The sequence below is a fragment of the Hyla sarda genome, chromosome 1 (genome assembly GCF_029499605.1).
Source record: "Hyla sarda isolate aHylSar1 chromosome 1, aHylSar1.hap1, whole genome shotgun sequence".
Lineage (NCBI taxonomy): Eukaryota > Metazoa > Chordata > Amphibia > Anura > Hylidae > Hyla > Hyla sarda.
Genome location: NC_079189.1, coordinates 18,926,691 through 18,944,547, shown reverse-complemented (window position 1 = coordinate 18,944,547; position 17,857 = coordinate 18,926,691). Strand labels below are relative to the sequence as shown.

Below are 17,857 nucleotides of genomic sequence, written 5' to 3'. Positions count from 1 at the left end.
GTCCATAAAGTCCAGTAAATGATGGTCTCACCTCCGTTTCTTCGAGATCTTGTATGACTTTCTCCATCTTCTTCAGCTCCTGTGCATAGTCCTCCTTGTCTTTCTTCCACGTGGCACTGCGGAGGTACCTACAAGGAGAAGGGTGGTCATTGTAGAGATATTTGAGACCACCACTCTGAATCACATGTAATACTGTATAGTGCAGTGGTCTTCAACCTGCAGACCTCCAGATGTTTCAAAACTACAACTTCCAGCATGCCCGGACAGCCAACGGCTGTCCGGGCATGCTGGGAGTTGTAGTTTTGCAACATCTGGAGGTCCGCAGGTTGAAGACCACTGGTCTAGTGATCTAGTCTAGAGCCTAAGTTGTAGATACACAACTGGAAAATAATAGATGGTCCAATGTCCATAGGAGGTATAAGCACCCAGCGCACAATGGGACTCATTTATTAAAGGGGTACTCCCTGGAAAAAAAAAATATTTTTTTAAATCAACTGGTGTCAGAAAGTTAAACAGACTTGTAAATGACTTCTATTTAAAAATCTTAATCCTTCCAGTACTTAGAAGCTGCTATATGCTGCACAGGAAGTTCTTTTCATTTTGAATTTCCTTTCTGTCTGACCACAGTGCTCTCTGCTGACACCTCTGTCCATTTTAGGAACTGTCCAGAGCAGGATAGGTTTGCTATGGGGATTTGCTCCTGCTTTGGACAGTTCCTAAAATGGACAGAGGGGTCATCAGAGAACACTGTGGTCAGACAGAAAGGAAATTCAAAAAGGAAAGAACTTCCTGTGGAGGATATAGCAGCTGATAAGTACTGGAAGGATTAAGATTTTTTTTTTTATAAACGTAAATTTACAAATCTGTTGATTTAAAAAAAAAAAGTTTTCAAGTGGAGTACCCCATTAAAGGGGTACTCCGGTGAAAACCTTTTTTCTTTTAAATCAACTGGTGGCAGAACGTTAAACATATTTGTAAATTACTTCTATTAAAAAAATCTTAATCCTTCCAGTACTTATTAGCTGCTGAATACTACAGAGGAAATTCTTTTCTTTTTGGAATGCTCTCTGATGACATCACGAGCACAGTTCTCTCTGCTGATGTTATTATAATAATAATAACACTTTATTTATTGTTGTCCTTAGTGGGATTTGAACCCAAGGCCCCAGCACTGCAAGGCAGCAGTGCTAACCACCGAGCCACCATGCTGCCCTTAGCATACATCTGCTGTACATCGGCTATGCATGATTGCTAAAATGGACAGAGATGTCAGCAGAGAGCACTGTGCTCGTGATGTCATCCGTGTTCCAAAAAGAAAGGAATTTCCTCTGTAGCATTCAGCAGCTAATAAGTACTGGAAGGATTAAGATTTTTTAATAGAAGTAATTTACAAATATGTTTAACTTTCTGCCACCAGTTGATTTAAAAGAAAAAAGGTTTTCACTGGAGTACCCCTTTAAGGCTTTTCCGAGTAAATTTTGTAGGTTTTTTGTGTCGCATGAGTCGTGCGCCAGAAATTCCAGCCCAAAAAACCCTACTAACTCTCCACTTTACTCCGAAAACCCTTCATCAGGGAAAGTGTCTCCCAATATATATATATATATTTATTTTTTTATTTTTATATTTTTTAATCTAGCAGCCTCCCAGTCTGACTGGGAGAGTATGGTAAGTGAGCTATTACACCTTGTTCACACTGGTGTGGTGCTGTGCGGCGTCCGTTGCTGCCGCGGCGCCGTGTCTGCGGGGGGGTGCGGCCCGGAGACTGGTTTGGGTGGCACTGGGGCCGCTCTGCCAGTGGGTCGTTCCCCCTGTGGGCACTTGTGTCGCGGCGGTGGCGGGCACCGCCCGGTGCTACACCATTTTATGCTAGGGACGTTAGGGACCCACTCTAAATAGGTGGCCTTGACGTGGCGAGTGGGCTTGTACCTTTTGATCAAAATGTATACTAACAACCTGTTAGTTTTTGAAATTATGCTAAGAAGCAATTAGATCATAATACAAAATTGTGGATGTCTGTTTTTTCTACCTGGATTCACATTTTTTTTTAAATAAACCAACAAATTTACTAATGTTTCCACAAAAAAAGAAAGCCCTGTATTGGAGAGGATCGGAAAGGAGGGGCACATGACAGGGGGATTATGGCCGGCTAAGAAGGGGTTAAGGTAAGGTAGGGACGTGCATGGTCTAGTCTGAGAGGGGTGGGAGGAGTTGGGAAAAAGGGACATAAAACGAAGGGGGAAAAGGAGGAGCTAGGCAGTTGCCGCCAGAAGAAGAAGACCCCACCCACCTTCCCTTGTGGTGTCCGATTGTCGCAGCAGTGGATGGGGCAGGAGAAGTGTTCGGAGGCATCAGATACGGTGGATCGGGAGTAAAAGTGGGGCGTGGAGGAAATACGCCCCGGCGGTGTGATTCCTGTGGCCATGGGGGGCCCAGGGAAGGATACGGGGATCCGAAGGTGGTGCTCCAGGGCTAGGTGCTGGTCGGCCGGGAGCAAGAGTAGGAGGTCCCAGTAATTCATTTTGGTGGAAACAAAGGAACGGTACCTCTGGGTCTTCTCCTGTCAATGTTTGGTCAAGAAGTTATGGTTTATATTTATATATGTGTTGGTATTGTATGACGTTCATACAAAGTTACATTTATCACAATGTTCTAATTGTTACTGAATAAAGTTGGCTGCTGTGGCCTTTAAATGGGCACTCTCATTAAAACTAATTTTTTGCTATTGCACTCCAGGCGGCACTTCCTGTGTTTGGACTTTGGTCCAAAGTCTGTGTATGAGTTGGGGGAAATGTGCTCTTGAGCTTGTTTAAGCACAAATAAAACATAGAAAACGTAATTTTTTTTTTAAACAAAGTATATTAGAAATATTTTTCATTTACCATAAGGAGTGCAATAGCAAAAATTAGTTTTAATGAGAGTTACCCTTTAAGATCTTGTCGATCTTTTTTGGGGGAGGGGCTTGTATGGTTAATGGCAGGCAGCTAGAATCTCCCCTAGTCATGTGGTGGATTTACGCTCTGGAAAACCCAACCGTTCAGAGCAGGTGTAAAGAGAGCAAAACATAGGGATGAGTGCCGAAAACAAGATACAATACTAAATACTGTGGAAAAATACCTGTCGGAAACAAAATCCCACAAAGAAAACTACTCTCCACTCTTAGTAAATGAGGCCCACTACACAGTCAGATACGTGGCAGCCGGCCATAGGAGGTACATGAATAGGGTTGCCACCTGGCCGCTATTTTGGCCACCCTGCTGGTATTTTTATATTAAAAATACTGGAAATGCAATGGCCGGTATTTACTGAACCAATCCTCCAACTCCCGGAATGTTGCACCATATACTATACCAGTGTATGTTGGGAGTTGTAGCTTGCAACAGCTGTAGGCGCCCTGGTTGGGAAATACTGGTATAGAATATGGTGCAACATTCAGGGAGCTGGAGGACTGGTTGGATATATACCGTCCGGTATAATATATTTTAATATAAAAATACCGGCATGGTGGCCAAAATACCGTCTGGGCCGGTAAAATACTGGCCCGGTGGCAACCCTAGCGACATGTGAACATGGACTGAGGTGCCACATATGTAGACTTCTCAGGATATTCCTAGGAGATAAGGTCAGCGCTCACCTGGCAGAAGATCGGCGGCACCACAGATGACACAGGTCGATGGGTTGGTTACCATCCAAGTCCTTCGCATGGACATCAGCTCCGGCCTTTACCAGCACGGCTATGCAATCTTCCAGACCCTCGCTTGCGGCCCGGTGTAAGGGGGTGGTCAGGTTCTGGCTCTTTCTGAATGCACGCAGAAACACAGTATTAGGGTATGTTCACTTGTAATGATCGGCAGGGGCCATATTCGAATTCGCGATATTTCGCAAATATATTGACGATTATTCGTCCCATGTTGGCGAAATTCGCATATTTGCTATGTTCATTCACTTTATTTTCTATGTGAAAATTCACATGTAAATTTTGCATAAAAATTTCCATTAAAATTCGTATGGGAAAAAAAAAACGAATATCCGTCATTACAAATATATAACACTATATTCTAAATATTCGCGAAATCGCAAAGTGCCGATATTAGCAATAAGAACTCACATTACGAATATTCGTGCCCAACACTAATGTTCACACTGAGCAATTCAAGAAGAATTTACTCGAGTAATTCCACTTGCTTTTTCTGCTTCCATTCATTCAAATTATTTACAATTGACATTAATGGACTTTGGGGGAGATTAATCAAAACCTGTCCAGAGGAAAAGCTGCCCAGTTGCCCATAGCAACCAATCAGATCGCTGCTTTCATTTTTCAGAGGCCTTGTTAAAAATGAAAGCAGCGATCTGATTGGTTGCTATGGGCAACTGGACAACTTTTCCTCTGAACAGGGTTTGATGAGTTGCCCATAGCAACCAATCAGATTGCTTCTTTCATTTGGCAGAGGCCTTGTTAAAAATGAAAGAAGTGATCTGATTGGTTGCTATGGGCAACTCATCAAAACCTGTCCAGAGGAGAAGTTGCTGAGTTGCCCATAGCAACCAATCAGATCGCTGCTTTCATTTTTAACAAGGCCTCTGGAAAATGAAAGCAGCGATCTGATTGGTTGCTATGGGCAACTGGGCAACTTGTCCTCTGGACAGGTTTTGATAAATCTCCCCTTTATATTGTCCTGTTCACACTGAGGATTTTCTGCTAGCAGAATCCCGTCGCCGAATTCTGTTCCGCCTGAAGATAGAACATGTTCATTCTTCAGGCGGAATCCTCGAGTAAAAGCTCATTGAAGTCAATGGGATTTTAATCCATTTCGTCCGGAATTTGTGTGGAATCCACAAAAGTAGAATTGAATAGCCTCCTCCTTCATTCCTCTTCATTTCCGCGTGCGAATTCCACTTAAATTCTGCACGATGGATGAAATGAGTAAACAATTTCCTGACCGAAATTATTCCTCTTGAATTCCTCAGTGTGAACGCACCCTTAGGATACGTTCACATGGGCGGATTTTTTTTGCGGGTTTTCCGCTGCGTATTTGAAAGGGGGGTGGGCACTTCTCGGATGTCCGCAGCAGATTTTCTGCGGCGGAATTTACGCCGCGGAAAATCTGCTGCCGACAGCCAAGAAGAGTCCGCCCCCTTTCAAATACGCAGCGGAAAACGCGCAAAAAAAAATCCGCCCATGTGAACGTATCCTAAGGGTACGTTCACACGAGCGGATCCGCTCGTGTCAACGTGCCCTTAGGGTACGTTCACAGCACACTGCCCAGTCCATTCAGCATTTACGCTAAAAACCTGATGCCCACATATACTGCGGTATAAAGAGCGGCGCCATTGAGTTCAGTTTGCCAAACGTAGTCACCTAATAACAAGTTCGGCCCAGTTACGAAACGTATACATTCGGAGCGCAGACAGACGCGCTTTTCAGTCCCGTAAAATTGCCAAAATGTGGCGCTACGTTCGACTCCTGTTCATCAGCAACTCTCTATGACAGGTTGTTGACATATGTGCCAAATGGACAGAGCAACATGGTATGAACTTACCCTTAGTCTGCTGCAGAACCTCATTCTACACACCTTAGCTGCTTCAGAACATCTTGATACACACCTCAGTTACTGCAGAACATTATAAAACACACATCAGCTGCTGCAGAACATTATAATACACACCCTAGCTGCTGCAGGACATTGTAATACACACCTCAGCTGCTGCAGAACATCATCATACACACCTCAGATGCAGCAAAACATAATACACACCTCAGCTTCTGGAAAACCTCATCTTACAAACCACAGCTGCTGCAGAACCTTCATCATACAGACCTCAGCTGCTGAGGAACATCATTATACACACCACAGTTGCTGCAGAATTTTATAATACACTTCTCAGCTGCTGCAGAACATCATCATACACACCTCAGCTGCTGCAGAACATCATCATACACACCTCAGATGCAGCAAAATAGAATACACACCTCAGCTTCTGGAAAACCTCATCTTACAAACCACAGCTGCTGCAGAACCTTCATCATACAGACCTCAGCTGCTGAGGAACATCATTATACACACCACAGTTGCTGCAGAATTTTATAATACACTTCTCAGCTGCTGCAGAACATCATCATACACACCTCAGCTGCTGCAGAATATTTTAATTGATACCTCAGCTGCTGCAGAACCTGATCATGCACACCCCAACTCCTGGAAAACATAAGACACCTCCACTGCTGCAGAACCTCATGATACACTCCTCAGCTTCTGTAGAGCATTATAAAATGCACCTCAGCTGCTGCAGAACATCCTAATACAGACCACAGCGGTTGCAAAACTTTATCCCAGAGACCTCAGCTGCTGCAGAACCTCATATTACATACCAGCTGTTGCAGAGCATTATCATACACACCTCTCCTGCTGGAAAACATCATAATACACATTTCAACTGCTGCAGAACATCATCATACACACCTCAGCTGCTACGAAACATAATCATACACACCAGCTGCTGCAGAACATCATAATACACACTTTAGCTGCTGCAGACCTTCACCCAACACCTCAGCTGCTTCAGAACCTCTTAGTTCATGCCTAAGCTGCTACAGAACATCCTAATACAAACGACAGCTGCTGCAGAAACTCATCCTACAGATCTCAGCTGCTGCAGAACCTCATAATACATACCAGCTGTTGGAAGGCATCATCATGCACACCTCAGCTGCTGCGGAATATCGTCATATGCACCCCAACTACTGCAGAACATAATACACACTTCACCTGCTTCAGACCTTCATCAAACACACCTCAGCTGCCTCAGAACCTCATTGTACACACTCCATCTCCCTTACAGTGTTTCTGAGCAGGAGGACTCTCTCTCTCTATCTCTCTCCTTATTTTGGAATCCTCCATAACATGGGACACTCACATGTTGACGTGGGCTCCTCGCTGCAGCAGGTATCGCAGACATGGCATTACCCGCCGCCTGCTCTTCTGGTTCATCACCAGGTGCAGCGCCCTCCATCCGTACGCACTGGGCGCATTGACATCCATACCATAGTCTTCCAGCAGCAATTTTAGGCACTGGAGGCGGCCGTGTATGGCGGCCATGTGTAACGCAGTAAATCCCTACCAAAAAAATGTAAATAAATAAATATATATGTGTGTGTCAAAATATTAAACAAATAATAAATATATATATAAATAAATTCTCATATATGATGGGAAAAAAAATAATATATATATATATATATATATATATATATATATATATATATATACACACACATATATACAGAGGGGCAAATAAGTATTTAGTCAGCCACCAATTGTGCAAGTTCTCCCACTTAAAAAAAAGAGAGGCTGTAATTTCCATCATAGGTTATAACCTCAACTATGAGAGACATAATGAGGAAAAAAATCCATAAAATCACATTGTCTGAATTTTAAAGAATTTATTTGCAAATTATGGTGGAAAATAAGTATTTGGTCACCTACAAACAAGCAAGATTTCTGGCTCTCACAGATCTGTAACTTCTCCTTTAAGAGTCTCCTCTGTCCTCCACTCATTACCTGTATTAATGGCTCCTGTATGAACTTGTTATCAGTATAAAAGACACCTGTCCACAACCTCAAACAGTCACACCCCAAACTTCACTATGGCCAAGACCAAAGAGCTGTCGAAGGACACCAGAAACAGAATTGTAGACCTGCACCAGGCTTGGAAGACTGAATCTCCAATAGGCAAGCAGCTTGGTGTGAAGAAATCAACTGTGGGAGCAATTATTAGAAAATGGAAGACATACAAGGCCACTGATAATCTCCCTCGACCTGGAGCTCCACGCAAGATCTCAAAATGATCAAAAGGTGTCAAAATGATCACAAGAATGGTGAGCAAAGATCCCAGAACCACAAGGGGGGACCTAGTGAATGACCTGCAGAGAGCTGGGACCAAAGTAACAAAGGCTACCATCAGTAACACACTATGCCGTCAGGGACTCAAATCATGCAGTGCCAGACGTGTCCCCATGCTTAAGCCAGTACATGTCCGGGCCCATCTGAAGTTTCCTAGAGAGCATTTGGATGATCCAGAAGAGGATTGGTAGAATATCATATGGTCAGATGAAACCAAAGTAGAACTTTTTGGTAAAAACTCAACTTGTTATGTGAAGGAGAAAGAATGCTGAGTTGCATCCAAAGAACACCATACCTACTGTGAAGCATGGGATGGAAACATCATGCTTTGGGGCTGTTTTTCTGCTAAGGGACCAGGATGAATGATCCGTATAAAGGAAAGAATGAATGGGTCCATGTATCATGAGATTTTGAGTGAAAACCTCCTTCCATCAGCAAGGGCATTGAAGATGAAACATGGCTGGGTCTTTCAGCATGACAATGATCCCAAACACACCGCCCGGGCAACAAAGATGTGAATTCGTAAGAAGCATTTCAAGGTCCTGGAGTGGCCTAGCCAGTCTCCAGATCTCAACCCCATAGAAAATCTTTGGAGGGAGTTGAAAGTCTGTGTTGCCCAGCGACAGCCCCAAAACATCACTGCTCTAGAGGAGATCTGCATGGAGGAATGGGCCAAAATACCAGCAACAGTGTGTGAAAACCTTGTGAAGACTTACAGAAAACGTTTGACCTCTGTTATTGCCAACAAAGGGGATATAACAAAGTATTGAGATGAACTTTTGTTATTGACCGAATACTTATTTTCCACCATTATTTGCAAATAAATTCTTTAAAAATCAGACAATGTGATTTTTTTGGATTTTTTTTTTCTCATTCTGTCTCTCATAGTTGAGGTTATAACCTATGATGGAAATTACAGCCTCTCATCTTTGTAAGTGGAAGAACTTGCACAATTGGTGGTTGAGTAAATACTTTTTTGCTCCAAAAGGACCGCACGGTCACCATTGATGGCTATGCAGTGCTTGCGGACTTCCGTGCAAAGAATGAACAATGGTGCCATTATGATGTCATAGTGGTAAGTAGGTCGTACAGTCCTGCACTTTCTTTTTTAGGAATAAAGGAATTATGACATGACAGCAGTAATAATGTCACTCCCCCTGTGATGTCATAAGTGTCATTGTGGTTATTAATCCGTAAAGTGGTCGTCCCCTGGTTTACGACGCACAGTTCTGCATAGAAGGGGAATTATGACATCACAGGAGTGAAGACCTCACTCCCTTTATGATGTCACAAATGCCATTGTGATGTCATATTGGCAATTAAATCTAAATATAAAGAGGAGGTAAACCGGCCGATTACATACAGTCATGCACTTGTCCTTTAAAAAGGCTACTAGGCTGCCATCTCGGACTTATGACATCACAGTAGTAACGACATCACTTCCCCTATGTACTCATAGATGCCTTTGTGATGTCATAGTGGTAATTATACACTTCAGGGGAGACACACTGGTTAATGATGCACAGTCATGCACTACCCTTTTAGGGAGGGGAATAATGGTGTGGGACATCACTTCCCTTATGACCTCATAGGTGTCATTGTGACGTCATAGTGGTAGGTGAGCCTTATACATCGGTTAAAGGGGTACTCCGGTGGAAAACTTTTTTTTTTTTTTAAATCAACTGGTGCCAGAAAGTTAAACAGATTTGTAAATTACTTCCATTCAAAAAAATCATAATCCTTCCAGTACTTATTAGCTGCTGAATACTACAGAAGAAATGTATTTCTTTTTGGAACACAGAGCTCTCTGCTGACATCATGACCACAGTGCTCTCTGTTGACATCTCTGTCCATTTCAAGAACTGTCCAGAGTAGGAGAAAATCCCCATTGCAAACATATGCTGCTCTAAACAGTTCCTAAAATGGACAGAGATGTCAGCAGAGAGCTCTGTGTTCCAAAAAGAAAATAATTTCTTCTGTAGTATTCAGCAACTAATAAGTCCTGGAAGGATAAAGATTTTTTTATTAGAAGTAATTTACAAATCTGTTTAACTTTGTAACAGTTGATTTAAAAAAAAAAAAAAAAAGGTTTCCCACCGGAGTACCCCTTTAATGATGCACAGTAATGTACTTCCCCATTAAAGAAGGAGAATTATGATGTCACAGTGATTATGTCACTCCCCTATAATGTCGTAACTACCATGATGAGCTCATAGGGATAATTAACCTTAAAGGGAATTTATCACCACTTACAGGAATGCCCATTGTGACATCATATGTTTCATTGTGATGTCATAGTGGTCATTAAAGAGCTATTCCGCTGCTCAGCGCTTGAAATAAACTGAAATAAACTGCTCGTGACGTCATAGCCCTGCCCCCTCATGATGTCACGCACCGCCTCTCAATGCAAGTCTATGGGAGGGGGCGGGGCGTGACGTCATGGGAAGGCGTGACGTCACCAGCTCCTGGCCCCGGCTCCAGCGTTCGGGACAGTTTATTCCAAACGCTGAGCAGCGGAGTACCCCTTTAAAGCTTAAATTAGATTCTCTCAAATCCGGACTGGCATCACAATTCGCGACAGGTACAAATCCATGAACTGACATGACGGTATACTATGTAATGTTGTACTGGCCCTTTAAGGTTTAATTACAGCTATGACATCAGAATGAAGCCTATGATGTCGTAGGGGATGTTATGTCATTAGACCTGTAATGTCATAACTTAAAGAAGTTACTTGTGCCCCAGTCACCATTGCATCAGTCTCTTAAAGGGGTACTCCGGTGGAAAACATTTTTTTTAGGTCTTTATAAGTCAACTGGTGTCAGAAAGTTAAAAAGATTTGTAAATGACTTCTATTAAAAAATCTTTACCCTTCCAGTACTTTTTAGCAGCTGTTTGCTACAGAGCAAATTCTTTTCTTTTTTGAATTTCTTTTTAGTCTGACCACAGTGCTCTCTGCTGACACCTCTGTCCATGTCAGGAACTGTCCAGAGCAGGAGAAAATCCCCATTGCAAACCTATCCTGCTCCGGACAGTTCCTGATACGGGCATCAGGTGTCAGCAGAGAGCACTGTGGACAAGACAAAAAAGATATTCAAAAAGAACCGAATTTCCTCTGTAGCATACAGCTGCTAAAAAGTACTGGAAGGGTAAAGATTTTTTAATAGAAGTCATTTACAAATCTGTTTAACTTTCTGGCACCAGTTGACTTATAAAGACCCACCTAAAAAAAAATGTTTTCCACTGGAATACCCCTTTAAGAGACTGATGCAATGGTGACTGGGGCCCAAATAACTTCTTTATATTATGACATTACAGGTCTAATGACATAACATCCCCTATGACATCATAGGCTTCATTCTGATGTCATAGCTGTAATTAAACCTTAAAGGGCCAGTACAATGGTACATAGTATACCGTCATGTCAGTTCATGGATTTGTCGTGAATTGTGATGCCAGTCCGGATTTGAGAGAATTCCTTAAAGGGTAACTCTCATTAAAACTAATGTTTACTATTTCACTCCTTATGGTAAATAAAAAATATTTCTAATATACTTTGTTTAAAAAATATGAAGTTTTCTATGATTCATTTGTGCTTAAAAAAGCTCAAGAGCACATTTTCCCCCAACTCATACACAGACTTAGGACCGAGGTCCAAACACAGGAAGTGCAGCCTGAAGTGCTGAGGGGGTGTGTCCAGCCTCATCCAATCATAGCTCCTCTCACACTTAACTGCCATATGCTGTTAGTTGGACACCCTCCCCCCCCCCCCCCCATCAGCACTCCAGGCTGCACTTCCTGTGTTTGGGCTTCGGTCTAAAGTATGAGTTGGGGGAAAATGTGCTCTTGAGCTTTTTTAAGCACAAATAAAACATAGAAAACTTCATTTTTTTTTAACCTCTTCAGGACATAGGGCGTATGGATACGCCCTGAATCCCGAGTCCTTAAGGACCCAGGGCGTATCCATACGCCCGTGGGAATTCCGGCCCCCACCGCTAGCCGGTTGGGGACCGGAGCCGGATGCCTGCTGAAATCGTTCAGCAGGCATCCCGGCATATCGCCCAGGGGGGTCATTATGCCCCCCCATGTCGGCGATCGCCGCAGATCGCTGGACAATTCAGTCCAGCGATCTGCGGCGATTCCGGGTCAATCGGGTCTCCAGTGACCCGATGACCCGGAATTACTGGCTGTTCGGGGCCGTCTCTGATGGCCCCGAACAGCCAGAGCCTGCAGGGGTGAGTTGGCACTGGTGCCACCTCACGATCGCCCTGATTCGTCGGCCGGATTACCGGCCGACCAATCAGGGCGCCTGCTGCGGGTGTCACTCCCGCACCCGCTCCGCCCCTCTTCCGGAGGACGTGAGCGGGTGCGGGACGTGCACCCCGGGTGCTGGGGACCCCGATCCCCGGCGCCCCTGTTGGGATCGGGGCCCCAGGAGCAGCTGCGGCGGCGGGACTGACCTGCAGCGTCTGGATCGTTGGAGGTGAGTGACAGCCTCCTGCTGTTGCTTAGCAACAGCTCCCAGCATGCAAAAAGGGCATGCTGGGAGCTGTAGTTATGCAACAGCAGGAGGCAGACCACCACAACTCCCAGCATTCCCTTATGGGCATGCTGGGACTTATGGTTTTGCAACAGCTGGAGGCACATTCTTTCTATGGAAAAGTGTACCTTCAGCTGTTGTCTAACTACAACTCCCAGCTTGCACAAACAGCTAAAGTGCATGCTAGGAGTTGTAGTGGTGCATCTGCTGGTTGCATAACTACAACTCCCAGCATGCCCGTTGGCTGTCGGTGACTGCTGAGAGTTGTAGTTTTGCAACAGCTGAAGGCACACTGGTTGTGAAACTCAGAGTTTTTTTTTACCTAACTCAGTGTTTCACGACCGGTGTGCCTCCAGCTGTTGCAAACTACAACTCTCAGCAGTCACCGTACACCATGCACCGTACATGCTGGGAGTTGTAGTTTTGCAACAGCTGGAGGCACACTGGTTGCGAAACACTGAGTTAGGTCACAAACTCAGTGATACATAACCAGTGTGCCTACAGTTGTTGCAAAACTGCAACTCTCAGCAGTCACCGACAGCCAACGGGCATGCTGGGAGTTGTAGTTATGCAACAGCTGGATGTCCCCCCCCCAATGTGAATGTACAGGGTACACTCACATGGGCGGAGGATTACAGTAAGTATCTGGCTGCAAATTTGAGCTGCCGCAAACTTTCTGCTGCAGCTCAAATTGCCAGCGAGAAACTACTGTGAACCCCCGCCCGTGTGACTGTACCCTAAAAACACTACACTACACTACCACAAAAAATAAAATAAAAAGTAAAAAACACTACATATACACATACCCCTACACAGCCCCCCTCCCCAATAAAAATGAAAAACGTCTGGTACGCCACTGTTTCCAGAACGGAGCCTCCAGCTGTTGCAAAACTTTGCAAAAATTTGCGTTCAAAAAGCCAAATGTGACTCCTTCTCTTCCGAGACCTGTAGTGCGCCAGCAGAGCACTTTTCACCCCCATATGGGGTGTTTTCTGAATCGGGAGAAATTGGGCTTCAAATTTTTAGGGGTATTTTCTGCTATTACCCTTTTTAAAAATACAATTTTTTTGGGAAAACAAGCATTTTAGGTAAAATTTTTTTTTTTTTTTTTACATTTGCAAAAGTCGTGAAACACCTGTGGGGTATTAAGGTTCACTTTATCCCATGTTACATTCCCCGAGGGGTCTAGTTTCCAAAATGGTATGCCATGTGGTTTTTTTTTGCTGTTCTGGCACCATAAGGGCTTCCTAAAGGTAACATGCCCCCCAAAAACCATTTCAGAAAAACGTACTCTCCAAAATCCCCTTGTCGCTCCTTCCCTTCTGAGCCCTCTACTGCGCCCGCCGAACACTTTACATAGACATATGAGGTATGTGCTTACTCGAGAGAAATTGGGCTACAAATACAAGTAAAAATTTTGTCCTTTTATCCCTTGTAAAAATTCAAAAATTGGGTCTACAAGAACATGTGAGTGTAAAAAATGAAGATTGTGAATTTTCTCCTTCACTTTGCTGCTATTCGTGTGAAACACCTAAAGGGTTAAAACATTTACTGAATGTCATTTTGAATACTTTGGGGGGTGCAGTTTTTATAATGGGGTCATTTATGGGGTATTTCTAATATGAAGACCCTTCAAATCCACTTCAAACCTGAACTGGTCCCTGAAAAATACTGAGTTTGAAAATTTTGTGAAAAATCGGAAAATTGCTGCTGAACGTTGAAGCCCTCTGGTGTCTTCCAAAAGTAAAAACTCGTCACTTTTATGATGCAAATATAAAGTAGACATATTGTATATGTGAACCAAAAAAAAATGTATTCGTAATATCCATTTTCCTTACAAGCAGAGAGCTTCAAAGTTAGAAAAATGCTAAATTTTCAAATTTTTCATCAAATTTACGTATTTTTCACCAAGAAAGGATGCAAGTATCGACAAAAATTTACCACTATGTTAAAGTAGAATATGTCACGAAAAAACAATCTCGGAATCAGAATGATAACTAAAAGCATTCCAGAGTTATTAATGTTTAAAGTGACAGTGGTCAGATGTGCAAAAAACGCTCCGGTCCTTAAGGCCAAAATGGGCTCCGTCCTGAAGGGGTTAAACAAAGTATATTAGAAATATTTTTTATTTACCATAAGGAGTGCAATAGCAAAAATGAGTTTTAGCCCTAGTGACCCTTTATTTTTAGCCCTTGGTCAGAGCCTGCTGGGACTTGTAGTCTGACAATGGTTTCAGTATCTTTCTAAGCGGCTCCATATTGTGAAATAATGAAATGAATGATCCCTAATTGAATTAATTCCATGATCTTCCCGTGAAGTGACCACCGTGTAAGCCGTGACGTGTTGTCTCCAATCATATAACATAACACGGACAGATGGCTGCGGATTACCGGATTATAGAGCTTTACTGCCTCCAATCCGCAGCATTTAATATTGTCTGGGGGGGGGGAGAGGACAGAGCGCGGGACCCTCGTCTTATGTAACCGCCGAGTCTTGGCCGAAGAGCTGACACTTACGTATCTGTCTGCCTTGACCTGAGAGTCCGCCGCCTTCATACACAGCCGCAGCCAGTCCACGTTTCCAATGGAGGCCGCCAGTAACTGCTCTCTGGCAACCGTCATGATTTCTCTCGGGGTCTCCAGGGGTTCGAGAATTTGTGGGGTCACTGTGGTTATTCTGCAATACATGAGGAAAGGCATGAGTCTTCTACTTAAAGGGGTACTCCAGTGGAATTTTATTTGTATTTTTTTTTTTTATCAAATTACTTCTATTAAAAAATCTTAATCCTTCCAGTACTTATTAGCTGCTGACTACTACAGAGGAAATTCTTTTCTTTTTGGAACACAGAGCTCTCTGCTGACATCACAAGGACACAGTGCTCTCTGCTGACATCTCTGTCCATTTAAGGAACTTTCCAGAGCAGCATATGGGGATGGGGATTTTCTACTCTGGACAGTTCCTAAAATGGACAGATATGTCAGCAGAGAGCACTGTGTCCTCGTGAGGTCAGCAGAGAGCTCTGTGTTCCAAAAAGAAAAGAATTTCCTCTGTAGTACTCAGCAGCTAATAAGTACTGGAAGGATTAAGATTTTTGAATAGAAGTAATTTACAAATCTGTTTAACTTTCTGGCACCAGTTGATTAAAGAAAAAAAAAAAGTTTTCCACCGCAGTACCCCTTTAAACAGATTTGTAAATTACTTCTATTTCAAAATTGTAATCCTTCCAGTACTTATTAGCTGCTCTATGCTCCACAGGAAGTAGTATTTCTTTCTGGAGTTCTTTTCTGTTTGACCACAGTGCTCTCTGCTGACACCTCTGTCCATGTCAGTCAGTCTGTGGACTGACATGGACAGGGGTGTCAGCAGAGAGCACTGTAGTCAGACTGGAAAGAATTCCAGAAAGAAATACAACTTCCTCGGGGGCATACAGCAGCTGATAAGTACTGGAAGGATTAAGATTTTTTAATAGAAGTAATTTACAAATCTGTTTAACTTTCTAGCAACAGTTGATTTTAAAAAAATGTTTTCCACCGGAGTACCCCTTTAAGGCGGACTTTTAGGATAAGCTGCCTTGTGTGTACAATACATGAGGAGCAGCACTATTTAGGACCACTATATCACTTGTATATGGTATTTTTCAGCAGATTTCTGCTCTGCAGGCTTCATCTATAATTCACTGTTCTCCCAGAGCTGGTGGGCACAGCTTCTTCTCTCCCCTTCAGACTTGTATTGCTGGTGTAGAGCTGCCTCCACCCTTCTAAAGACTTGTATTGCTTGTCTTAAAGGGGAACGTCGGTGGAAAATAAATGTTTTCAAATGAACTTGTAACAGAAAGTTACACAGATTTGTAAATTACTTCTATTCAAAAATCTTAATCCTTCAAGTACTTATTAGCTGCTCTATTCTCCGGAGAAAGTTGTGTGGTTCTGGATGGACAAATCGGTATAACTTTCTAGAACCAGATGATTTGAAAACATTTGTTTTACACTTGTTTTCTTCAGGAAAACTCCTTTAAGCTACCTCTTCCCCCTCCATAAATGTATATTGCTTGTCTTGAGCTCCTTCCTCCATAGACTTGTATTGCTTGTCTTGAGCTCCCCCATTGATAGACTTGTATTGCTTGTCCTAAGCTACCTCCTATCCATCTATAGACTTGTATTGCTTGTCTTGAGCTCCCTCCTCCATAGACTCGTATTGCTTGCCTTGAGCTCCCCCGTTGATAGATTTGTATTGCTTGTCCTAAGCTACCTCCTCTCCATCTATAGAATTGTATTGCTTGTCTTGAGCGTCCTCCTCCATAGACTTGTATTGATTGTCCTAAGCTACCTCCTCTCTCTCTATAGACTTGTATTGCTTGTCTTGAGCGTCCTCCTCCATAGACTTGTATTGATTGTCTTGAGCTCCCTCCTCCATAGACTTGTATTGCTTGCCTTGAGCTCCCCATTGATAGACTTGTATTGATTGTCCTAAGCTACCTCCTCTCCCTCTATAGACTTATATTGCTTGTCTTGAGCTCCCTCCTCCATAGTGTCCTCCTCCATAGACTTGTATTGCTTGTCCTAAGCTACCTCCTCTCTCTCTATAGACTTGTATTGCTTGTCCTAAGCTACCTCCTCTCTCTCTATAGACTTGTATTGCTTGTCTTGAGCGTCCTCCTCCATAGACTTGTATTGATTGTCCTAAGCTACCTCCTCTCTCTCTCTATAGACTTGTATTGCTTGTCTTGAGCTCCTTTCCCCCTCCTCCATAGACTTGTATTGCGTATCTTAAGCTCCCCCCTCCATAGACTTGTAATGTTTGTCTTGAGCTCCCTCCTCCCCCTCCATAGACTTGTATTACTTGTCTTGAGCTCCCCCCTCTTTAAGCTTGTAGTGCTTGACATGTTGACCTTACTCTGTGACTCAGCACGGATACAAAGATACCAAACTTATATATAGTATACTTACCCTCCTCTCTCCCACTGCTGCCACAATTCTTTTGGAGCTGTTCCAGTTGCACAGAACTTGATGTGTTTTGGGTCAGCGCATGCAGTGGCTGAGGCAGGATACTACTGCAGCTGCTGATTGGCCGAGCAGGCACTGCATGCACCAAAACACATCAAGTGATGTAAGATTGTCCCTAGAAGAACGGCGGTGGCAGCGGTGAAGTGAGGAAGGTAAGTAGATGTTTTTTTTCTGCCCCCCACCCTGGGCCTTTAAAAAGTAATCTGGGGGTTAACCGTGTTTGCCCTATAGGACACTGTGGGGGATATTTACTATGTGGAGTTGAAAAAGATGTGGAGGATTTTGTTGTTTTGGGGTGATCTGGCACTCACCAAGTGGTGGAGAAAATACCAGTCATCTAGCACTCTCAGAACTTTTAATGCAGATTCATGTTAAACCCAGGTAGAAATACTATGTTTAATTAAATGCAGAAAATA

General features: G+C 43.3%; 1 protein-coding gene across 2 annotated transcripts in view; it reads right to left on the bottom strand.

Moving 5' to 3' along the window:
- The window catches only part of ANKRD53 (ankyrin repeat domain 53), a 46,236-nt gene that overhangs the window by 1,107 nt on the left and 27,272 nt on the right, over positions 1-17,857 (bottom strand). The window contains exons 1-5 of one of the 2 annotated variants that reach the window (XM_056552917.1): positions 17,385-17,419; positions 14,955-15,114; positions 6,913-7,112; positions 3,632-3,796; positions 32-128 (exon numbers count right to left, since the gene is read on the bottom strand). In XM_056552917.1, coding sequence (XP_056408892.1) covers positions 32-128; positions 3,632-3,796; positions 6,913-7,112; positions 14,955-15,059 — 567 coding nt within the window. In that variant the 5' untranslated portion in view covers positions 15,060-15,114; positions 17,385-17,419. Of the gene's footprint in view, positions 1-31; positions 129-3,631; positions 3,797-6,912; positions 7,113-14,954; positions 15,115-17,384; positions 17,420-17,857 lie in introns of those variants that run through there. The other variant, XM_056552914.1, reaches the window with a different exon arrangement.